General features: G+C 39.4%; 1 protein-coding gene across 2 annotated transcripts in view; it reads left to right on the top strand.

The window, feature by feature from the left end:
* Positions 1–25,726, top strand: part of FRMPD4 (FERM and PDZ domain containing 4) — a 283,198-nt gene that overhangs the window by 241,654 nt on the left and 15,818 nt on the right. For both annotated transcript variants that reach the window (XM_057389617.1, XM_057389626.1), the window contains exons 5-8: positions 11,312–11,357; positions 19,363–19,467; positions 20,677–20,784; positions 23,826–23,957. In XM_057389617.1, the coding sequence (XP_057245600.1) occupies positions 11,312–11,357; positions 19,363–19,467; positions 20,677–20,784; positions 23,826–23,957 (391 nt within the window). The remainder of the gene's footprint in view (positions 1–11,311; positions 11,358–19,362; positions 19,468–20,676; positions 20,785–23,825; positions 23,958–25,726) is intronic.

Raw genomic sequence — 25,726 nt, 5'->3', positions numbered from 1 at the left:
TCACCTCTGTGAGCTCCAGCTGTTTAAAATTGGGCCTTTATCCCTAACTAGCTGCCTATAGACATGCTGAGGATGGGAGAAGCTATTTGCAGCTCTCCCTGATTTCAGGCAGCATCTAGAGAAGTGCTTYGAGCTGTGGTACCTCATGCCCTGAGACAGCTGGAGGTGAATCTCGTGTTTGGGTGGCTGCAAGGGGTGGCTGGACCGACAGAGMCCCTCGTAGCAATCTCTCACCTTGGCTCATTTGCAGCACAGGGATGAGTGTGTGCCCCATCCAGAGAGCTGCTGCTGCCTGGAGCAGAGGCTGCGGCGCTGCCGGGCCATGGTGGCTGTGCCGGGCCTGGGCAGGGCCAGGGGCAGGGTCAGGGGGGCTGTGCCGGGCCGGGGGCTCTGTGTCCGGGCTAGGGGCTCTCTCTCCGGGCTACAGGCTCTCTGTCCAGCCCAGAGGCTCTCTCTCCGGGCCGGGGGCTCTCTGTCCGGCCCGGGGGCTCTCTGTCCAGGCCGGGGGCTCTCTGTCCAGCCCGGGGGCTCTCTGTCCGGGCCGGGGGCTCTCTGTCCGGCCCGGGGGCTCTCTGTCCCCAGCCCCGCCGGTCGCAGTTCCCGGTGCAGGGCGGCGCTCGGGCGGGTCCTGCCGGCTGCAGCTCCGGGCCGGGGGAACCGGGTGTCCTGGAAAGCCACAGGGACGGAAGGCTCGCTGAATAAATACAAGCATATCAAATAAATTATTTACCAAATACCTGCAAAAATAATTTAGCAAGTCACATCTAGTCAGTCCGTTCCTTTTCCCGTATGTCCCTCCTACCACCTTCTGGCTGCAGCTATGTGGTGAGTTATATATTCGCCTCCCCCATGAACAGCTTCCCTCCTCCCCATCACTATTTTCCTGAAGAGCAGACAAATGTTTTACTGTCCTTCCCTTCAGTCCTAATACCCGGAGCTCCTAAGGAGCAGGAGAGGACAGGAATAAACTGGTTAATTTTCACCTTTTTTTTTTTTTTTTTTTTTTTTTTTTTTTTTTTTTTTTTAAATCTGCTGCGGCGCTGCAAAGGCGGTGGGCTGGGGCCGGCCGGGACACCGCACGTGTGTGAATTGTGTCCCCAGGCGAACTTTTATCTGCCTGCTGCGGATACCGAAACATCGCCTTGGCTCGGCAAGCGTGGCCGTTTATATAAGTGATACTGGAGAGACTGGCATGGTATTTTTACTGCTGGTGTTACCCATACAGACTTGAGCTACATCGCTGTGTCTGACTGCACTGCAATTATGTCTTCATTTTCCGTGTGGATAGAAGAAAGCAAGCATTCGGCATTTTAGGCTTGGTTTGTGTCTGCAGGGTAATTTTCTTCTCCCCTTTTCAAACATTCCTTCCCCCCCTTGTAATTTACAMTATATTTGCATTTATCAAGGAAGAATTTCTGCTTAAGTTTAATTTAAGTTTTATCTTAAGGACCACGTTGATGAGCAGCATACATTTGCTTTGTAACTTTTCAGTGAGACTCATACTCGTGATTCTTTGTCCCAAGGAAAATGAGAAAAAAAATGATGTAGTTCTAGTGATACAAAAAAAAAGGAAAAAACTAAAAGGTATAACAGTGTAAATGCAATTTTTAGTTAACCAGCTTAAATATTTGAATGTATTAAATGACAATTAATAAGATTTTGAAAGGTTGGACAGACCTGAAGAAAATAGATTTTTTAAGTCCCATCCTATTGATTTTAGCACAATAAATAAATTTTTCCTTTAAATAAATTAAAAAACAGGGATRAACTTTTGAATTTGTAACATTCTGAACATATGGTGTATATTCRTGGCAGGACTTTTTAATAAGTAATGCAATTTAATAAGAGCAAGTGGTTAATTGTCTGGCAGAAGTTCTGTCTCAATTTCTTCTCCTGTCAGTCCACTTCTTAAATAAATCAATTAATGTGTGAGGATACAAATATAGCCAAAGAATTTGCACTTTGGGACTCCGATCTGAATTACTGTGCTTTCTGCAGGAGAGCTTGGGAAGAGCAGCCTCTTTGGCTGTTCATCCAAATCATTATAAAGTCACGTTTGCCATCACTCACACTGTTCCAGTRGCACATGGATGTGTCTCTGGCATCTGACCAATCAATTTTCTATTCCAGATGCAGTAAGCAAAAATCATTCTTCATTAGTCTCTGCAGCTCAGCATCCATCAGTTGTCTAACCTTGCAGATAAAATGATAATTACAATAATACTAATGATAAAATCCTCAAAGCTCAAGACACTGTCCGCTGAAACTTTTCTTAATGAGGAATGAATCTTGTTTTGTTCAAACATTTATTTCTTAAAACCATTTCCAGCAATCTGCAATTACTTAAAACATGATACTAACATTGTGCTCCATAACAAAGGATAGAGATGCTCTTAGATTGGATCAGATAGTTTGGTTCCACAAAAGTAATAGTGTTCTACTGTCTGAAGGAAAAATGCCATCACTCTTTGAATGAATGTGTTTTTTTTAAAGAAACAATGATAAAGCCAATAATATTGAACTGAGAACAGTATATAATATAGTGCTTGAAAATAAAATATTCTTCTGAATTTAAGAGCTTTATCGCATTTCCAAATGCATCTTCTTCTTCTTCTTCATTTCTTTTTCTTTATTGGCTGAATTACTTAGAGCTAAGATAATGCTGTAAAGGACTTCCGACACAAAACAGCCCTAAATGAATGTTATGCATTATTAATAAAAACTCAGATAACTCTCTAAAACAAGATAATCCTAAAGCATTTAAGATTTTATCAACAAAATTTATCTCATGTTCTGCTTTTTGAAAAGCATTGAGGAAAAGAAAAAAATTTAATAGCTGCAAGAATGATGTGTGTGAATGCCTGACCTTTCATTACTACATACACAATGCCCAAATGTGAAAATGAAAATGCCAGTGCCGTACRGATTATGAATAGCAGCTGTAATGGTTTCTAATGCTTCAGTACAAAGAAAAATGAAGCTCTGATCGTGAAAGATTATGGTTAATTTGTCACATAGTAAAAATATCGGTAAGATTTTCACATCTTTAGTGATCTTTCGTCCTCTTTAACATGTAACTCCCATAAATTTCTTTTCCAATTGTAYAGATACTGGCATTACTCCTCTAGAGTTTCCAGCATCTTCAACTACCTTTTCTCTTAGTTTYTTATTTACAGTTTGAAGTATAATTTTAGAGTACGTGTTTTCTTTGTTTCTCAGCAAGGAACAACAAGTTATACTAGTGGTTATTTTAATTCATTGCTGTAATTATTTATGTAAGGTATTTGGCATTAGATAATGCATTTTATTGAATAATTGTTTTTATTGACYTCTTAATTGCCACAGTGTCTAGAATATACTATACAAAACTATAAAAAAATTCTGTGTCAGCATGTATGGTAGATCTCTCTCCAAAATATGTCTACCTATGACAAAAATCAGAGTAGGGGAGAAACAGTTGGGGGAGTGGAAATGCTAATGAAGCAGTATTTGCATTGCATTAATTTCAGTATATCAATTGCCTAAGTTTTGTCAAGACTAAGCAGTCAAACAAGATCTCTGCTAGAGGCAGGGTTTYATTGTGGAAGACAGCAGAATTGTTTTTCCTGCTGCCAGAAAATGCTGTGACCACCCCAGCAAGCAGACTTTCCTTCAGATCTGTAAGCAGTCACGCTCCAGTCCAGCTTTGGATTGATGGTTTGTGACAGCAGAGCTGCACGTTGCTTGTTCAATCATCAGTGCAGTTTTAACCTGGGCACAGAGTTACATTTCTGCAAACATAGCCATTAGATGTGCCATGAAGTTTTTGTTGACTTCTGGGCTAAGTTTATGCTGCTTTGCCACTTAAAATGAATAGAAGTAAACGAGCAGAAATAAACTCAAAACTTTCCCTTCACCTGCTGCATCCAGACTAGAGAAAAAATTATTAAGTAAAGTGATGATTGTTGCTTTCTAACATAGTGTCAGCAAAAACAGACATTAAAAATATGCCATTAGAAGACAGAATTTATTTTCTAAATTAAAATTTACATAGCATCTCTTTGAAAGAAAGAAGAAACCAACAAGACTTCAGTATGTGAATATTAGAATTACATTACTCCCTGAAACATCCTTTTTCAGTTGTTAGATGATATTGTTAATCTCTGTATTACAGTGAGGTAAGCAAATGGAATGACACCAATTTCCAGGGTTTGAAAAGTTGCCTCATAATATCCTTCAATCTTTAACCTTCATTGTTTTGTCTGTTTCTGCTATTGAAATAAAAATTCAAGAGCTGTGTCAAGGTGTCTAAACAAGTGCTGGAAATTCAATAGAGCATAAGAAAGCTTCTTTTATTGTAATTCAGATAATGTAGAGGAACATAAGAGGGAAGTACTCAAGATGTTGTATTTCTTTTCTTTCTCTCTCCCAAATAAGTGAACTCTGAATTCAGTTTGACCGTGYATATGTATTTACAAAAATTTTGAAGTTATTTTAGAAAATAGAAGGATGTTGTAATCACATTTAGTATTTTTAAAATTAAACTTTGTGCACAGTTACTGCAGCATGTAGTGATGCCACCATTTTTGAAGGTTGAACATAAGAAAATTACTAAGTAATTGGAATGAATTTCATAACTATTGCAAGGTCTCTGGTGGCTGCCTCAGAGAATTGGTTCATGCCACTGTTTCAAAGCATGATCTGTCMTGTCAGCATTGGGTTGGATTTTGTGGAATTTTTAGAATTTACCACGTTGTGCATTTTGGTCTACAACTTGGTGTTTTGTCACAGTCCAAGTTCCTGGACATCCTCAGCAASAATGTCAGTGCAAAGGATGAGTGAACCCAAACTGGCTGCATGTGTTTAACAGAGCTGAGYGTTATGGGCAGTGGGCAGCTGCTGTGTGTCTGCTGGATCCGTGCGTGGATGGTGCAGAATGGGAGAACAGAACTGCACTTAGYTCACTTAGAAACTGTCTGAAAGGGCTTGCACAAAACGCCCACAGAAATGCCATTTAAAAGTCATTGCAGTCTGACAGAAACAGCAGAGTCTGACAAATAAAGACGAAAAATTTTCAGGAGAATGCAACTGACCTTTCCATGGTGAGACCAACCTCTTCTGTAAATATTTTACTTTGCTACTATTTTATTAAAGCTCCGTAGAACAATTTCTGAAGATGTGTCATCAATAGACATCTTGTGGCTGGCTCATACTACATTTTGTTCATTACACTTTGAAAATTAACTTTTTCTGTGAGCTTGTGAGACTTTGGCAGTTAATGATAGAAAAACTATCACTGGAACATTGGCCTGGATGAGTGACCTGAGAGACCAATATTATCCCATTTTGTCTGCCTTTGATCCTTTAAAACTAATGTGTAGAAATTCTAATTAGACGAGGACAGCTGAACAATTAATTAATAGGGTAATAAGCACTACATTTTTCTCCTTGGCTGTATGGCATCTTCATGCAGTGTGAAGTAATTGATATGRCAATGGTGTGGCAGCAGCACACGGAGTGAAAGTCTCAGTCCCTCAGATACACACACATGCTCATCTGGCTCTTGGTTGTTTTTTTTTGTACACTGATCAAAATGAGCAAATACTGCATCTGTTGGATCAGACAACTGCAGTGTTAGTAACTCCTAATATGTTCTTTGTTCTGTCTTGAAGTTTAACCCCAAATGCTCTCAGGGGTTTACAGGGACCATCATAAATCTGTGTGTAAATAGGACAATGGTTGTCTGAGGGGTCAGTGTCAAGTTTTCTGAATATCATTGTTGTTGAGGTGCACTCAAGAATTAATTGAAAGCCAGTGTGGCAAGGAGCAGGTAACATTGCTCAGCAGTTAGACAGCAGTGTAACGCTGCTGARCTGTTGGTATTCAAGTAGCTTTGCCAAGGCACTCTTGTACAGCACACACTGATATTTACTGTCTGACCAACGCTTTGGTAACTTGGTTACAAAGGTAATAGCCTTAAAGTTGAGAATATAAGCGATTGGAAAACTTTGAGTATTTTGGAGAGGAGGGTTTATTTTGACAAGAGGTAAATATAGGTCATTATACAGCAATGAAATTCAAGAAGAACTCTGTAGGGCTTACCTTGCCACAGTTCTAATGCAGGAGGAAACTGAATTTGGTACGTGAGAAAGCTTGACAGATGAACAGCCTTAAAGAACAGGAGGCTTTTTTATTCTTAAAGCCTTTATTGCAGAGCTGTCTGAGATGGCATCTCCTGTATGAAAGCCCACCAGTGTGCCACAGTCCTGATCTGAAGKGACCACTTCTATTGGAGGAAGGAGCGTAATTCAGCCTGCAGACACATTCACTCCTTGACCCCTTACRGAGATTGCCAACGAGGGTTCCAATTAGTGCCAGCAGCAGACTGTGACCATTYTCAAGATTGACTTTCACACCATGCCAGGCCTTTAAAATAAAAAACATTTATACAAAACACAATTTGCTTTGACAGTAATTTTCAGTATGCTATTATTGAAGTTATTTATGTTTGAATCAGAGCATCTTTTCACTCAGCTGTTTTTGCTGCTGCTTGATCCTGCAGTGTTGTAATAATCCATCCTTATGTGTTTTATACTTTATGTGGCAGTTTCAAGCATCCATTACTTACACAGTTTTTAGGGCTCAGACATTCAAACAGGAGTCTTGCAAAATTCTTGAGTTCTTGTGCAGATTGCTTCTGCTGTTGGGAGGCCTCACATATTTGATGGCAGACTTAAATTTTAATGACTTTGTGAAGCAGCAGGCTATGCAAATTRAACTGTAGGGTTCAGGAGTTCACAAGTTGAAGTTCTTTGGACGTCAGGAATATTTCACTGCGTTGACAGCCAGGCTAAGGACAGGTAATGCCATTAACACCAGTAGACAGAGCAGCCCCAGCTTTCCAAATGTGTTTGTGATGCCTCTGCCTTYTGATACCAGGGATTCCAATGCCCCATCCTGATCTCCWAAGTTAAGACCTTGGTGTTGTGTGCTCTGTCATCCCCAGAAAATAGTGTCCAAGCTGATTCTCATCTCTTAAGTTGTTCTTCCTGTGTYTGAACACAAGCTTGGCACCTTGGCCTCATGTCCCCATCTTCTGTAACTATAAAAGGTGCAATGTTACCTGTCCTCCCTAGACTGGGRCCCCAGACCTCTCCTCTGGTGATGTACCTTATTTCATGAGCCTCTTGCTATGATTCTTCTCTGCTACATTCCTGCAACTGCTTTCTGAGATGGAGTAGGGGATGTAATCTGTGTGTGGCGTACCCTATTTTGCCTGTGTGGTGTGATGGCAGGAATGTCCATCTCCTGCTGTGGGATCWGCAGAGAGAATTCCCAGAGGTCAGCTGAACAGGCAGAGACTGAAATCCCATTACTGCTCTACCAGCAATTGTTTCTGCCAGGTATTGGCAACCTCTTGTGAAAGTATAATCATCTATGTTCCCCTAAAAAAAAATTCTGGAAAATATCTTCTTCCTAGGCTTGGAGGGGTCTAGTTCTTCACCTTCTGCTAAAACAGTGACTATTTATGGGTTGATGTAATTAAGAGACCAAAAGGGATCTGCCCACAGTAGCATGGCTTCCAGCCTGGTGTAATCTGTTGTGCTTGTGAATTGGAGTGATGGAGCCATTGCCTGTAGGTTGTGTACTGAAGGTTACCTTTGGAAATGGAAAGGGAACAGCCCCACATGCCATGGCTCTTGCTGGAGGAATTGTCTGGTGCAAAGGGCTTTTAGCTTGTGTTTTTGTGTCTACACAGTGCTGGTTCTCCTTTGGCAAAAATAGCCCTGGGGAAAGGCATGCCCTTCTTAAAGCCTCTCTCCTTGTTTCGTGGGTGTCCATGGCTTGTCAAGGTTCTTCATGTCAACTGAGGCAGGTTGGCGCCACTGCAAGACCTCAAGGCTCACTGTGTGTGTGTGCTTTGTGATAACAGCTGAGAATGAGGAAACTGCCTTAAACTGGGTCTACTCTATCCCACCAARGTCCTTCCAGAAGATGTCTCCAGCCGTGGAAATAAATCTGCCTGGATCTCTGGGTAAAAGTCTTCCACAGGAACTGTTGCTCATGATAAAGGACTGGGCAAGTGAAATTTATCGCTTCCCTAGGTGAAGATRAATACTGTGAAACAGGTTTCATGTAAACGTGTATCTACAGCTCAAATAAAAACAATCCTTAGTTGTAACTTGATTATTTTAAGGGCATTTGAGGTAACCCATTGCATTTTGTAGTTGGCTTTTGACTCGTTGATTTCCATTTCCTTACTTCAAAAATGTAGTGTGAAACATACTGCAGATCATGACTTCAAACTCCACAATTGTCGAATTCAGACCTTTGTCACCAATAGTGAAACCCAAATTGAAAGAGATGATTTTAAAATAGMAGAGAAAATGTGTTTCAAAACAGGAGTTTCAGAATTTAATGTTCATTGTGAGTGAAACAGCTAAGTTACGGTTAGGAGATTGTTCTGAATTGCATTCCCTGAAAATTATATTAATTATTATAGTTTTAATTAATTCTTAATTTATTCATCTTCAGTGGGAAAGAAACCAAGTACTCCTCGAGTATGTAAAATTGCTAAAAGCCCTAAAGTTAGCATAAACAGTAATTCTTCATTCTTCCTTCATAAGAACAGTCATTATACTTTTTCTATTTAKATGCTGTATTTGCTGTAGGATGCATATGAATAACAGTCCCACTTATTTTTTTGGGCYCAGATACTGGGATTCTCCCATATCCCCCATCTGCCCTTGCTCTTCCTGTCTTCCAGCTTGCAAGAAGCAGAAGAGAGGCAGTTATTTCCAGCCCCAAGTTCACAGAGGCTGGCATTGTAGCTGAATGTTAACGCTTCATGTAGCTCGAGATGCCTGGTACTTAGTAATGCAACTTTAACCTTTATAATAGACATAATTTGATTCTCAAACCATCTATATTCTCTCCTTGTTACAGCCTGAGTAGCTGTGAGAAGTAGTGAGAACAGACAAATATAATCACCACACAGGACACGGAGAAGGACAGAGAGATGAATCACAGATTCCGATCAGAGTTTTCAGATTTTAGCCTTGTTATCACTGTTTGATTCTAATGCCAGGAAATGAAAGAAACATGATGATATTTTGTTGTGATGCTGGTGTTAGCTGGTCAAATRGCAGAGCATTCAGAAAGTCAGCAGCTTGTTTTCTAAGCTGGTGTTGCAGATGTTTAGTCTTGAGCGCACTAAAAGAAATAATTAGGTAGCTGTTAATGAGTATGGAAGATAATAAAATGGCTGTAATATATGCTTTTCTCTTTTTTTTTTTTTTTTTATTTAGTCACATTTTAGATGAGGAAAGACATTTCAGGGTGAAACTAAGACTGCAACTGGGTTTTCTTTTTAGCCTTTTCCACCTTTCAGGTGTTGTTTAAAAGAAATAGCTCATGTTGAAGTGTGTTGATGTACCTTATTTCAGTAACCTCAGCTGTCTGCATGTTCTACTGTCACACGTGGACATGCATTTACATGTATGTCCACATACATTTAAGCTGCAAAATGCTCAGATCACATGGTCAGTGATTCCATTGGTTTTTCATTCTTGTGACATATACAATACATGGTACRATTGACAGTCTCCACTGCTGAGCAAGGTTTATCATAAATTTATAGAATTTGCAAGCTATACTGAAAGTAAAAAAGATGAGCTGCCCTGTGAAATTTTGTCATCATTAGCTGAGAAAGTTTTGAAACAGGTGGTGGAGTTGTGACTGAGTACTGCAGATGAAAAATCTGCTGATTAAATACTCACTTCCTTTGTAACTGTGCCATGTTTTGTATGTAGTACGAGTTTTATAGGAAATGTTTAATGATGGGGGATCTGTATGTGGTGCTCGACACCTGCTTTTTGAATGTGCAACATGACTGTGTTCAGATATTCCAAAGGACCTTATTATAGTCTCAAATGTTGAATCTATAGTGCAGAGCCCAGCATCCTTCCTATGCAAGTGTTTCTCCTGTAAGAAAGTCTCATCCACGAAATACATCTTTTGCTCTTTTGATTTAAAAAAAACCCAGCTGCTAATCTAGGATGTTTCTTGCCTAGCCTGACACCTGGCCAGGTTTAATCCAAGAACAATGAAGAGCTGAAAAAACTTTTTCAGGAAAAGCTGGTTTTCATTTTTGAAGACAACTCTCTAACATAGCTGAACTGCAGGATGTGGTAATGGTGGTAATCGTACGTGGCATGAGAAACATAAAATAGAGGGTTGAAAGTAATTGAAAAGGTCATTTGGGCATGGTGCAGTTATCCCACAGCTGCAGTTTATCCCCAGCTAACAACTGAGATGAGCCTTTCCGTCTGCTTGTATGCCTAGGTTAATATGGCAGTCACAACTGGATACGTGTGGACAGCATAGAGATGCTGTGAGATTCTTGAAATAAATTACATTTCTTAACATGCATTTGTAGATTCCCAAAAATGTGGTGGTGATATAAATATCTAATAAGAGAAGTGAAAAYTGAAGCTCTAACTAATTTTTCTTTAGTTAAGTGATATTAGATCAGACTTGTCCCCTTACATGACTGATGGCTTTCACAAGAGTAGAATTTGTTATCCCTGTTGGTGTTCAGTGTTGTATTGACTTAATCAAGTACAGGCTGGCTTTCCAGACCAGCTTTCTGACTAGGCCTTCAGTCTCTCCATTTTTAAAAAGCCTTTTGGCTTTTTAAGTTGTATATCAGAGGTGTGAATACACCTATGGGGTGGCACTGTACAAGACCAATACTGTATTTTTTTAGCAAGCTTACAAAAATTTAAAAATTCTTATGGGGATATTCACCAAATATTAGACTTTTTCCACCCATTTAAAAAGGTAAGGTAGAGAAGAAATGTGGGCTAAATTTCCTCAGTTTTGCTTTGAAATAAAACACTGCTGTCTTCAAATAGATTTGGCTTGAAGTGTGCAAGAACTAGATGGTATAAAAAGTGACTTGTATTTGTAAAGTAGATAAACAGAATTTGTAGACTACAGATRGTGAACTAGTACTATTAATCAAAGGTTATTTAATTCTTGCTGGAGACAACCATTATTTCAGAATGCAGGTTTCTCTGGTGAAGAAAAAGGTTTGTAGCATAAACTGCAAAGTTAGGCCAATTCAATTTGTTAGGTTGGAAAAGGCTTATTTCTTCTATCTGTAGTTATTTTGGCATATTATTAATCTCTGTACTGCTCTGCTATGTCATAGTAATAAACATTTTGCCATATTACTGCAGTTTTCTCCATTAAAAAGAGAAAAGCTGGTTATCTGCAGTGAGTAAAAGCATGACTCTTTACTTGATTTTACTTTTTTTTCTTTTTATAGAAGCTGCAAAGAATCGATCCTCCTTACTGTTGTTCAACCTTACCCCGTAAGTATTGTCAGTTTTTTCTGATTTAGTTTCCTAGCAACATCGCAGCTTCTTTTTCTGCCTATATTCTGTTTGTGTCCCTACCTTATCTGTGCAATAAAAAGAAATAAGGGCAATAAGGGCTGTGTCTATTAAAGGTGATRTTTAAGATGGCATGACTGTGTCCTGCACTCAAAGGCTGCATTAGTAAGTTAAAAAATTACAGTGTCTTCAAACCAGGAAGAGTGATAGAGCAGAATGCGGATTTCTGCTTCAATTCCTGATTTGTTGCAGCTCCTGGGTTTTTCTTGATTCTGCCTGGCTCCCACAGAGTTACACTGCTGCTGCTGCTGCAAACCAGCTGTACCTTATTTAAGGGTGGTTGTCTCCATCTGCAGCTTGTGGAGGTGAGGGGAGAGCAGAGTCAGACAGGCAGTCATSTGAGGTTGCCTTGAAGGGACTGGGAGAAGCTGCAGCCCACTTCAGAGCTGYTTGATTCGATGTGTCTTTACAACTCTCTCAGTGCTTTGTGAGAGTGGGTTCATGACCTGTCAGCTCAAACCCAACTCCCAWGAAAAAAGGGGAGAAGCCAAGGCAGGGCAGGAAGCTCATCTGTCCATGCACTGCTATGTTTACCTGCCTCAGCCCCTGGTAATTCAGATTCAGCAGGTTCCAAGTAATCCAGGAGTTGTTCAGATTCAGCAGGTTCCAAGTAATCCAGGAGTTGTTCAGATTCAGCAGGTCCATTTGGCTCTCTGTTGCCCAGCCTGATGCACAGCAGTTTTCATTAATAAGGGATAACTACGACCTTTTCACCCAAATAAGAYATGAGGTGGATTTGACTCAAAGACGTGTAAACGAGTTTATCTCATGAAGCTGCCAAAATGTATGTCTTGCAAATGCAACTTGGCCCATGCTGTAYATCTTTGTACTAGCCATTAGCCCTCCTGGTTAGTTTTGAGCTGGCCCTGCAGCTTTACTTGTCCTGCCCCCTTTCTAGAAGCCAGTCTGCACTGCACCTAATTTGTGGGGGAAAAGCACATATTCCCCAGCAAAACCAGGCAGGGRCTACCACCTTGAAGCAAGACCACTGTCAGGAAGGTGATATGGGATCAGGTCAGTCACCTTAAATGAAAATGCAGGCCTGATATCARTACAGGCTGGGAGATGAGCAGATGGAKACCAGCCCTGCTGAGAAGGGCTTGGGGATGCTGGTGGGTGAGAAGYTGAACACAAGCCAGTGACTTTCAACCCAAAAAGCCAAACATGTCCTGTGCTGCATCAATCAGTGTGACCAGCAGGATGAGGAGGGTAAATCTGCCCCTCCACTCTCATGAGACCCTACCTGAAAGACAGAATCCAGCTCTGGGATCCCCAGCGCAGGAAGGACATGGACCCCTCAGAGCAAATCCACAGGAGGCCACCAAAATGGTTAGAGGGATGGAGCACCTCCCCTATGGGGAAGGCTGAGAGAATTGGGATTGTTGAGCCTGGAGAAAAGAAGGCTTCAGGGTGACCTAATTGCAGCCTTCCAGGACCTGAAGGGAGCCTACAGAAAAGATGGAGAGGGACTATTTACAAGGCATGTAGTGACAGGACAAGGGGCAATGGCTTTGAACTGAGATTAAATTCAGACTACATATATGGAAGAAATTCTTTGCTGTGAGGGTGGTCAGGCACTGGAACAGGTTGCCCAGAGAAGTTGCAGATGTCCCATCCCTGAAAGAGTTCAAGGCCAGGTTGKATGGAGGTCTGGGTAACCTGGTCTAGTGGTAAGATGTCTCTGTCCATCGCAGAAGGGCTGGAACTGGATGATCTTTGAGGTCACTTCCATTCTCTCATTCTGTGAATCTGTGATTCAAGCTCTATGTGAGGCCTGACAAGGCAGAATCTGCTTCTCCCATTATGTGGCACCAAAATCTAATCAATAACTGAACTATCCTTAGATGTCACTGAGCTAAGGATGGCACTGAAACACTTTTCTGTCAGCCATTTGGACTGATGTTGATTTTATACATTTTATACAATGATTTGTATTGCCCCAGTGAGATATGTCTCTCTGAGTCCCCCAGCTCTCCCTCTGCAGACAAAGCACTTGTGTTTTTGGGGATGGTGGTCATTTAAGCTCATGTAGGCATGAAGATTGTCTCCCCAAGAATGTGCACAGAGGAATTAGGAGATGAGATTGATGTTGGTTTTAGTTTTAATTGACCTTATTTTTACCCCAAAGTTGGGTTGCTTAATGAAATGAGCTGTCTGGGAGGCCCTTGGCTGCAGGACTGTTGTACCCAGCAGATCTCCTCTGTTTGTGCAGTATTACTGTGCCTCCCTATCTGTCCAGACCAGGGTCTTATTGATTCATAGCATCCTTCCCTTACCACTTCCAACAAGTTTTTCTGAAACAAGGGTGTCTGTAGAGATATGGAGCAGTTGGGATGATGCCAGTRTATGCAGCCAAATTTTGGCCCTGAAGCAGTGCAAGATCCCACAGTTTATACTGCAGAGTCGCCTGGAGCACCTGGTCTGTGCTGACCCTCAGGCTGCCACATCGCTGTCAGTAGTGCCTGAGCCTSCTGGCGTCTCTTTCAGCCTCACAGCACTGGGGGTTGCTGCACTCCAGACCTGTCCTGGTCTTCTGTGCAGACAAATAGTTCACCTTACAGTTTGGAAACAATATTCWTGTCTTCAAAAATTATGATGCACATGTATTTTTCCCCATTTCTTTAATGTTGCCTCCTCCATGTTTCCTTTTACTGTTTCACCAATAAAACTGGAATGATTAAGTGGAAACCAGACAAAGGAAAATAAGAGCTTTTAAATAAAGACTGAATTTCTTCCCCATTCTTGGCAGAAATACATCTTTACAAACATTTCATCGATCTCTCTTCTTGATGATGGTTTTCCTTCTACCCCTGCATAAAAAATATCTGCCAAGATGGATTACAAGAGTGCTATTTCTTAATTGGTTTTATTTGGGCTATTTTGAGTGTGTCTTGATTTTGCATTTAAGTAACCATCCTTTATGATTGCAAGAGAAAGTAGACATAATCTAGATTTATAGTACTCTGTAGTTCAATTACTACTTTTTGAAAGCTTTTGCAGGTCATTTTTACTTAAATGCATTGAGTTTTGTTAAATGCTTAAACACATTAAAATTTCATTTTAATTATGACCAAACCAAAGCATTAGGCTATCTTTTTCTTTCCATCAATCTACAGATCTCATCTAGGTTCTTATTACTGGYGCTCATAAGGAGGTCACCGAGCAGCTCCAGCAGTTGAGGCATGAGAGTTATGATTTCTGRACGTGTGGCATTTGATTATAATTTCTGGCTGTTTCATTCTGTAAATTAACTGTCATGCTGATTGTTGCATTATTAAGTTTTAAGCATTACTCAAATCAAATAACTTGCCTGTTTGATATCAGTTCAGATTTTCGGTGCAGAGATCATTTGATAGGTTGCTTTAATGATTAATCTCTTAAGCTCCTTGGATGAAGTCCAGGCCCAGCTGGGATCTTTGGCAATTTTGCTGTGCATTAAGTTTTGCAAGGGGCAAAAGATAGGATCTTCTGTTTTGAAAGAGATGCTTCTTGTTATAACATGGCTATGGTTCTGAGACACAACAATTTCAKAAAAAGTACAATAAATAACATTTATGGATCATAATGATTGTGGCAACAATCTTTTTGAGAGTCTGTAGGACTAATGATCAGRCTGTGACTACCATCTAAAAATGTTAAAATGTAAATAATGCAAATAATAAAATACAATTTTCTGTGATAGATTGCCAACTTTTTAAGAGAGAACCCARATCTGGCCATTATTCCAGCAATTAAATTTTTTTCAAGAGTTTGTCAAAGCAAGTCTGCTATCAGGGATGATCTGTCAGTGCTATGTGGTTATCACAAATTACTGTGTGGTAAAACATTATTTTTTCCATGCCCCTGCTTGGTCTTCTACAATGTTCTTGTGAGCCAGTGTTTTTTAGCCTTGTTCGTGGCTATGAATTACCATATTTAGTTTGCCTTTGGGCATTATGTCCTKTTCCACTTAATAAATTTAATTTTTCCTCTTACTCACCTTTTATTTGCTTGTTAAATTTTGGCSCTTGTAATTGCTGTTAGGGGTGAAACAAAAAGTCAGCACACTTTTGCACTCATGCAATTTTTCCTTATTTTCTAGCAAACTTAATATTTCATATTAATCTAATKACTATTTTTAAGCAATAAGTTTAMATTTATTGCACATATACACTCCGTGGCTATTTCAAAACTACAACATTTCTGTAGTTTTAAATGTAGTTTGATGCTTACTGTCACAGGGGAGTTTTATTTTCACCTTTGCCTGTCCTATACTGCTGTCATTTTATTCCTCTATGAGAGCTCAGTACTACACTGTGCCCTTCTAGCTACTAAATGAGCATGAGTGAAGGTTTTGTTGCTGCAGCACCTCTACTGGCAAGAGCATTCAGAGAGGCTTTTTCAGCAAATAAAACCCACTTCCCTTGCAATCTTCCCCAAATTATAGTTTACCTGCCTAAGTGCATGAAGCACTAGACGTTTTTATTTTCATTAAAAACGTTTCCCTAAAAATGTAGGATATTGTTTMTAAAATCTATCAAAAAATGACCTGCTCTAATGCTGCTGACAAATTTAGGATCTAATTTTGAGAAATCTACAAAATGAGAAAGCAACATTTTCCAGAAGGTCTTCTCTGCAATCTTTCGTGTTTTGACCCTGCTGATGTGATGCCCATGGATTGCAGTTGCTAGAAGCAGGGTTCGAAGTAGTGTCTGCATCTTCACTATTACTTGCTCCAAGTAAATCTCTGGGCAATGCTTCATTTTTCTTGTTAGCAGTTTCTGTAGGTAGTGTTGAAACGATCAGCTGATTTTTTCCTTTAAATTCTGTGTAAACAAGTAAAAGTTATTTAAAACCCTGACAAATTTCAGCTTATAATAGGAAACGGGTCTTAGGTCACACAATGTAAAGTCTGGGGGATTTTGAGTTCTTTTGAATCCTTGTTAAAATRTGTGCCCTCATTTTGCAAAAGTCACTCTAATTAAGCTGTTTTTATCTGTGACAATGCAAATACTTTACTTGCAGTGRTAGATGTTCTGCATTAGTGTAAACACCTCCTGCTTAAGGTCATTAAGTGAGGATAATGGCATCCATTTGGCTAAAACACAGAGCATCAGAAACAAATGAACCTGGCACTCTGAGAATCATTAAGTGATAGCATTCTTCTGCAAACCTAAAGACATTAAAATGGAATAGAGTTGCACATCATCTTGCTGAGGCTTTGTAAGACAATCGAGTTCTGACAATCAAACCCAACTGTTTTCCTAGGTATTTGCACATCCTTTGGAAACACTTCTATTCTCAAAGAGAAAATGTCAAGTGTCAGGTTGATGCAGAGGTAGAAACAATGACATTGCACAATTAAATGCAAAAGCTGTGCTCTCACTCAAACCTTTAACCAGCAGAGAATGTTCTTCCAAGTACCTGGCACAACTGTTTCATTTTCTTACACCCCTGCTTTATGGTTTGGAGCTTTTTGGAAAACAGTCTTGYCCAGTCTCACCCATAGTGCCTGACAAAGGGCCAAGTCCTCCCCACGTCACCACAGCAAAAGTGGAAATGGAAGGAAGCCCCATGTTTTATGGTAGACCACGGTGTGCTCCCCTGCTGTGCAATATGTACATTAAACTCTACATCCCAGAGGAGTTTTTAGAAACTCACATATGTTCAAATCTTGAGCTGGCCTGAACTCTCCCATTGCATTTTTGTAATAACATAATTTAAGTGTTTATGCCTCCCATAAGTGACTTTTGAGGTGGTAGAAAGGAAAAGAAAGARGTTGTAGAGAGCGACAGGGACACATAGTGGTTTGCTAGATTTGCTGTATGGGAATAACCTTGCCAGCATCCAGAAAAATTTGGCAGTYTGCCTGTTAAGAGAGGCCAGCCTGGTGACTCATCTGTAAAGAGAGGAAACAGTACAGAGCTTCTTTCAGCAAGAATAGGAAGTGAAAGCTTCTCTTTCCCCCGTGCTCTTGCAAGGGAAAGCCAGCAGCCTAATCTTGCAGCTGTACTGCCCTGTGGCAGGGGAATCAACAGTTTGCAGTCTATTACTTGGGTGCCAAATAAGACTATTCCCCTRCACATTGCAGAGGGGGACTGCATGGAGAGGAAGGAAATCAGAGAAGGCATCTCTAGAGATGCTACATTGCTCATGGTACTGTTTTATACTCTCTAGGAATTGAACTYCAGAGTACAATATGTAAGCTGCTTCAGCATTTCCATGTTGTCCTCTCTTGCTGAAGAAGTCAACAAGGTCCCTCGCCTTGAGACACTAWTTTAACTTTTTTTAACTTCCTTTTTTTCTTTTTTGGTGGTTGTTTCAAAACCTCTGGACCTTCCACTTTTTTCAGCACTGGCTCTGGAAACTGGGCTTGGTTTGTTCATGGGGTTGAATTTTCTGTTCTTTACAATTATTGACTATTGTGTAGTCATATCTGCTAGAGAGGTAAGAAAGAATGAACTGTGAAAGTGAAGCATTTATTTTTGTTTCTTGATTCTGTTTTGTGCCTGGGGAATTACTGGATGTCTGTGACATTTCCTGGGAGGATGTGGCATTGTACATTCCTTGTTCACTGGTTGATACTGAGCCTATGGTAATAGTTATCATGTTTTCAATGTGATAATAGATTAAAGACATGCAGAAATGAGTGAGAGACCTCTTCCTGCTAGTTACAAGAAACAAGGCTTCTACATCACAAGGAAATAACTTTTTAAGCAGTTTCAGCAGAGATCAGAGACAGAAGAGCACATAGCCTTGTGCTGTCACTCCATCACTCCTGCAGATTGTTAGTTGAGTCAAAATTTGAGTGATGGCGACAAGACTTCCCATGTTTACAAGGACAGCTGTCATGCCGATCATCGCCACTCGTGCCTCCACTTACTTCCCACAGGCAAACCAACATGACTTAAGTCTTTCAAAACCAGTAAGGCCAATTCTCAGGTCTTAGAGTAAAACTCTGACAATCTTGATTCATATTTTCCTGAAACAAATGGACCAAAGCCTGGCCCAAARGAGCTCAGTGATTTTCAGCCAAAGYGAGAAAGTCTTCCATTGCCCACTGTCACTGTTARTAAGTGAGGCAATGCCAGAAGCGCTGTGTTTGTAACTGACCTGAGAATAAACCCACCTTGCTTCTGCTGCTGAAAATGGAAAGCCCATTGACTGTGAATATTTAATTTGTTAGTAAAAAGGAGTTGTTAGTCCAATTATTCAAGTGAGAAGATTCTTTTTTTCCAGGGGCAGAAAACTTTATCACAGGTGAACCCATTGCATAATGCAGTAGGTAAAAGTCAAGTAGGTCACAGGGAAAATTTGGAATGCTTCTAGACTTCTTATCCATGAAGCCCTAAAACATGTCTGACCTACTGAAGGCCCGCCTTGCACAGGGTATGTTTAGGGAATACCTTCAGGGGAAGCCTACAGGCCTGTGGGTACTTCTTGGTGGTTTTCACCCGTGTTTTGAAGTGGACTAATACAGTGAGAAGCCACTGCATTTGGAGATGTCCCAGGCATTTTTTRGCAAAAGTTGTATGTATGTCTGTCCAATAGATCAAAGATTATGCRAAGGTTTTCCATTCAGTGTGTAAAAGAGGGGTCACTGGTAGGTCACTGGTCAACGTCCATTCATGCAGACCAGTTTGGATTGCAGCAGCCATTGTGGGAGCACTACAGGAAAATGTCAGTGCACCAAGAGCCCTTCTCATTGCTCCAGTTTAACAGTGGGATAGCTTTCAGTWTGTTCAGTATGCATTGATATTGCCTTATGTGTATATACATATATATTACCTCAGGAGGCAGGTTTGACTGTATTTCCATTCTTCTGTATGCAAAATGTTGCTGTATACATGGAGATTCCAGCATGTAAGAAACAGGGAATAACTGAAAAAGAAAAGGTTTTAATTTGAAGTTACGTGATATATCTTGTCATCATCTTTTCTTCCAGTCTCCTAAATCAGCTTTTATTAGTGCTGCAAAAAAGGCAAGATTGAAGTCCAATCCTGTCAAAGTGCGCTTCTCAGAAGAAGTAATTATCAATGGCCAGGTGTCGGTGAGTATTCAGCTATTTAACCTGAGAAARGATTGAGCATTTCATCCAAAGGTATGGCTCAAGGCTGGAAAGAGAGGGAATTATATGGCAGAAACAATGCTGACAGGCTTGCAAAGAGAAAGGTTTTTCTGTTTCTGTAGTTTTCCAAAGGTCTTTTTTTTAAGTTTATTAGGCCCATAATTTTATGGAAAATTTGTCTCCTAAAATAAAATTAGGATGCTAGTGAATGCATTTTGTGGTGATAGAACATATGTTTATCTTTATAGTCTTAATGCTTGTTTGTGTGTTGGTTTTTTTCAGATCAACTTGTTTTCATAAAACCCATAAGCTCATGAGAAGTATCATGTCAGGAAAACTGATCAAGATTACCTGACAGAYCCCTTTAAAATTTACTTTATTTCCTTGAACTTACTGTTTCCAGACCTCAGGCATAGTCAGCCTCCCTTTGAGAAGCACTGAGCTCCTCCTTAGACATGAACTGCCAGCTCATTTTCATAATTTGCCAAAGCATCCTTCCACATTGATATCTTTAGTCAACTTTCTTCCAAACCTGAATTGATACTGCATTTTTTCTAAAACAACATCTGCTTTTTAGAATAAAAATAAACAAACAAACAAAACCCAAGTTTTGTTTCTGTTTCCCTTCCTTTTTCCTCTTTATTTTGCTATCCTGGTTATGAATCATCAAATTAAGTAGCAATGTTATATGTTGCTCTTCATAAATTATGAAAGATATTTTATTATCTTAAATATTAAATATTAGCATTTAATATCCACCTTTAAAGAAAATGTAAAACACCTTGATTGTAATCCTTACTAACAAACTGTAGTTTCAATTTTTTAGATTGAAGACACTAAATAGCTCACTATATTCAGAGAAACAATAATCCATTTTCTGTTTTATTAAAAATGTTTCAACTTCAGAGGTAGTATTTATTGTCAGAGAGATAGGGTTTAGGGAAAGACAGTACTCCAAGCCAGACAAAATGTGTATGAACAGTTACAGTTTTCCAGGACTGAGACTTACAGAGGGCAGCTGTAATGAGCCCAGCTAGACCCTTACAGGACATTGATATTTTTGCCTTCAGTTTGGGCCAACACTTTCCTTTTCAGTTGTTGTCTTTCCGTCAGAATGATGTACTTCTTTATAGAATGTTTCTCTTTCTCTCGTTGCATGTTGTAATTCTGATTCACTAATTTGCTTGACAGGAAACAGTRAAGGACAACTCCCTTCTTTTCATGCCAAATGTTCTAAAGGTATACCTTGAAAATGGACAAACCAAATCTTTCCGTTTTGACTGCAGCACTTCAATAAAGGTAGGGTAGCCATACCTTGGTATGACACCTTCAGTAATTACCATTTGCTTGGAATGCTTTAAGAACAAATTTACTGATGTGTTTAGTTGGGGCTGGACTCTTAGTTCAGAAATAATGAGGATTRTAATGAGGATTTGGTTCATTTTTCTGCTGCTAAAAACATATTTTATTGTCAGAGAAGAAGAAGTGATTATTTTAATGTGCTTGGAGCGCAATCAAAATTGCGTGGTTGTGTCGTTTTGATATGCTGCCAAACACTAGCATGATTTGTCAGCAAAAGTCAGGAGCTAAGAAGATTAAGATGTTGGTTACTGATCAAATATCATCTGGCTTATCAGTCAGTGAACTTAGGATGGGATATTGTAGGGTGATGTCGGTGATGAATTACTTGCCTCAGTGCAGTGCTCTTTACACTTTCCATAACACATTTCATGTGCAGAAATAAAAAGGTAAAGCCCTGGCACAAAGCACCATTGCATGTGGGTTCCTAAATCAGAGGCATCGCCATTGTCAGTGAGAGCCTTGGAGTGGTGCAGTGAGCAGCAGGGCTCGCAATCTCCCAAGCATTACTGTTTGAGTGAGCTAGTTTTAACAGGGGTTGATTACCAAATCTAGCCCGCTGTATGGTTGTCTGCACACCTGGGACACTGAGACATGAGAGGTGCATGGGTGGGAATGAACAATGAAGGCTGGGATGTGGTTCTCGGCTGCACTGCCAGCCTTTGCTAGTTTTAAGGGATTGTAAACATGCCTATTTAGAGAAAGGTTGCCTTTGTGCTCACTGCCATACAGCAGCATGATCAATCAGCTAGAACAGCACACAGAGTTATTTACCAAGGCAGACAAGAAATAAATACACTCTGATTGTAAAACAGACACTAAAGTCACACTTAAAAAGGGGCTGCCACGTCTGTTAATAAATGTAGTATAGATGCCTTAGGCATAAGCTGAATGCAAGTACATTCCATCCATGGGATACATCCATGGGATACTAAATTCCTTGAGACCATTTGAGAATTTGTTTAGGTGAAGAAAYAGGAGACATGCTTCATGTAGCTACTGAGGTCTCTATGCCCTTCAAAGGCCCACAAACCCACTTTCTAGTATTTTCTTTTATGACCATATAAACAAYCAACCTATTCCAGGATGCTTTTCCCCTGAACACCAGTCTTTGGCCATCACATTGCATTAGTTTTCAGGAGTTCTGTCATGGATGTGTCATGTACTCTAAGACCAAATGTCAAATCTGAAGTCATTGGCTCAGATATCCACGTGGGCTCAGTTACCTGGCTCTATTGACATTGTCAGCCTGCTTTGATCTTAGTAATTTTGACTGTTTGTAGGAATAATTTCCTTTGCAGGCAATTCTARTTCAGGCAATTATATATTTTGAGGCCTGCACAGCTATAAATGCCATATTCTTGCATGTGTGTGTATATTTCTCAGTGTGGATGTGTGGGTGTGGATTGCTGCTTCTTTGCTTAACTGAGGTGCAGTAGACATGCYCCAGGAGAGTCAAGGTAAATGCAGGKTTTTTTCAGTTCTAGCAGTCCAGTAGTTCACTACTTAAAAAGGAGGGTGCAAACAGCACCTACCCTGCATTCCACACTTTCCTTATTGATGGGTCACAGCACCTGGGCTGACTCTTAAGTTATCAGATGGGAGGATATCTAGAAAATAATTTGGTGCAGTAATTCAGAGGCTGTGTTCCTTAGACTCATATTTTAAAAGGTCCAAGAGAGCTAGTGGTGGAAAACAGTGCCATTATTACCCCTCTTAAGAGCTTATATTTAATGTTGTGCTGCTTCATGTTACTGTTATGCCCATAGTCTTTTAGCATAGTTTACAAGTATAAATAAAAGTAGATTTAAGATGGAAGCAATAAATTCCCCTTTAGTCAGAATAGTATAATATTCCTCTAGTATAATAGCCTCTATTATTTAGAGTGATTGCTTGCAATTCATGAGTACTTTGCATCTTATATTCTTTGCATCATAGAGAGCTGTCCCCATCCTCCCACATACATTTTTTCATCCTTTCACCAATTTGGTCTTGATTTTCCATAAACACTCTGTAATTGATCAATTAATCTTCCTAAATTATGTTAAAACACTTGGATTACAATTCGTCATGATCTCCTTAGTAAGTCCTATCCATCTGGATACTTACGTATATCTGAAAACCTTTCAGATGGAAAGAAATGTTTCAATCTTGTCACTAACAAAATGTGAAACTATTTCTAAATGATGGGTTATTATGTATTTCTTCTTCCTACAACATTCACTAAAGTAAAAGATACCTCGATAGGTGATATTAACAATCTGCATGCATTTACAAATGTGAAAGTAAGTTAGGGATTACTTAAATGCTTTTGTGAAGAGGTTTTGTTTAGCTGTTATTTTAGATGCAGTCATTCTCAAATTAAATATCCTTAGATATAATTCAGAGTGAACAAGCTTATCAGGAGTCTCTAAAAATTGATATGGTCCATCAGTTTAGAGCTATTGTTCTGCACAGGTATCATCATCATTGACTTTTCTGGCACCATTTAAAATACAAGAATTAAACTTTAAAAAAAAAAGCCTTTGCCATAAGAATAAATAAAGGTCATTAATCTAATTTTTTTTGGTTGAACATATAAATTTGATTTATCTGATTGATGKTGTAGCCCCAACAAAGTGAAGGGGGAATGGTGGTGAGACCATCTCTCCTTTGTTGATGGGTTTTATTTCCAGGGAGACAGAGATAAATGCCACAGCAATATAATTTGCATGTTAAACCAGCAGGATGTTGTCCATTCCCAGCAGTCCCATTTATGTATTTCTCACATTCCTACCTGGTACCATCTCAGGGTTGTTTGATCATAAAGTTTGATCATTCACTGGATAAATGGCTGTGATATCCTGTAAACTTGTGCAAGACAAGCACTAAGCCTGTGCTCCTGCCCTGTGCTGGGTACATGCAGGGGGTGTGGCAGTGCAGAACTGGGTCCCAAGCACTTCATGAATTTAACAACTTTCTATAAATCCTTTGTTCATTAGGATGTCATCTTAACACTCCAAGAAAAGCTTTCCATCAAGTGTATTGAACACTTCTCCCTAATGCTGGAGCAGAGAGTTGAAGGATCTGGAACGAAACTCCTTCTGCTACATGAGCAAGAGACTCTAACTCAGGTTTGTGTCATTGTCCATGAAAGCAGGTATTAATGAGATGGGTTAATCAGTAAATTATCCATCTTTTCATTACTCAAGTGAGTAAATATAGCTGCAAGCTTTATGTTTTCATGCAATCTGTCAAACAGCAAGGATATTTAGATGTGATTGTAGGAATAAGGCTCTCACAGAAAAAATATTTTTCTGTTATACAAAAATCATATTTAATTGCCTCATTGTGCCTTTCAAAAGCATTAAGTATTTAAAGACCAGACTGAAATCTGAAAAATAGTTATCAAGCATTTTCATAWCATACAAGGCTATCAACTTATCAAACATCATATCAAACACACTCAACAGGTGGCAAATCCTGGTAATTGGTAACAATTAGTAACAATTCTGAGAACCACAGTCTGCCCAAATTTCTTTAAAAGCCTTCTTTTGATCTTGGATTCCARTCTGATTATACAGGTCTGTATCTGGGTGATAGGGAATACTCCTTTCTGATGAAGTCAAGTTTGGCTTGTTTGTACACAGAGGTACATTATATCACTTCAGTGATGATGAATTGTGATGCAGAAAACGTTGGAGTGACKTTCTTCCTTAGATCAGAGGGGTGTGACTGAAGTTAAAGTTGCTTCACAGTTCCCAGCAGAGTACCCTGATTTTATCCGCTTATCATTTTGTCAAATTTTCTATTATATTGTTTCTGTTTTCTATTATAGCCTGAAATTTTCTATTATATTTCTGTGTTTCAGGAGAACATTAGTTATTTTTTTAAAATTCAGTTAAATTGGAAAATTAAGGAGAAAGGAGAAGAAAYGGATTCTTGCATTCTTCTTAATTTGAATGACAGAATCCTAGTAGTTATAACTAGAGTCTGTGTAATAGTATGAAGGAGCTTAGTTTACCAGCTAACTATCTTTCTAGCATTTTCTTACCTTTAAGCACTTGCTTTTGACATGTTGACATTCTTTTCTTGTAGATATAAGCTACCCAGTGATAGCACAAWATCCAGAAATACTCAATACTTAGCCAACTCCTTTAAGTAACCGGTAAAATTCTCTCTGAAATCAGAAATATCAGAATAAACCAACACAGTGAGCTTTCAAAAATCCCATCTGGAGCTTTTATTTATATGTACAGAGTATGTCTATATACTTAGGAAAGATGTGAGACAATGTGAGATAAACAGACCTTTTGAAAATTGTTTGAGCAAGACAGAGACTTCATTGGAGATTTTTAAAAGTATAGTTTTGTCAAGTAAAGATCTTGATTATAAAGTATCCTAACTCTCTAACTGCATTAGCCTAATTGAATAAATTACATAAACTACATTAATTCTGAGGGTTTCTTCTTTGAAGTTCCTGTAAAATCAGCAGTACTTTAATTTGCCATTAAAATGTTGCTGCTGACCATGACTTACAGTGGTGGTTTTGGATTGTTACCCTTTCATCCAATTATTCATTAGCTGTGCAGTGGTCTCCTGTGGATATACCCAGATTACAGAGTAAGATGCTTAAAAATGTTTTGCTGACCAACACACAAAGGAGACTTTTAATTTATTGCATCTTGGTCAGAAGTTACAGASTAGATCTCTTAATCCAGAACAACCCAGGAAAAAGACCTAATCTCTCTCAAATTGCGTAATGGATTAAAACAATCAAGAGAAAATGATAGTTAATGCTGACAGTTTGGGCCTCACCTGTGTTCTYAGACAGTCTAAGAAGTAAAATGTGAGCTCTCCCCAAAAACCTAACTCTTCTTGTTTATGAGTATTTTAGTAAGGC

Source organism: Malurus melanocephalus, unplaced genomic scaffold (assembly GCF_030028575.1).
Source record: "Malurus melanocephalus ecotype Western Australia unplaced genomic scaffold, MMel_1.1 scaffold_1, whole genome shotgun sequence".
Lineage (NCBI taxonomy): Eukaryota > Metazoa > Chordata > Aves > Passeriformes > Maluridae > Malurus > Malurus melanocephalus.
Note: the sequence above shows the minus strand (reverse complement) of the source record. Positions and strands in the feature narration are given on the sequence as shown.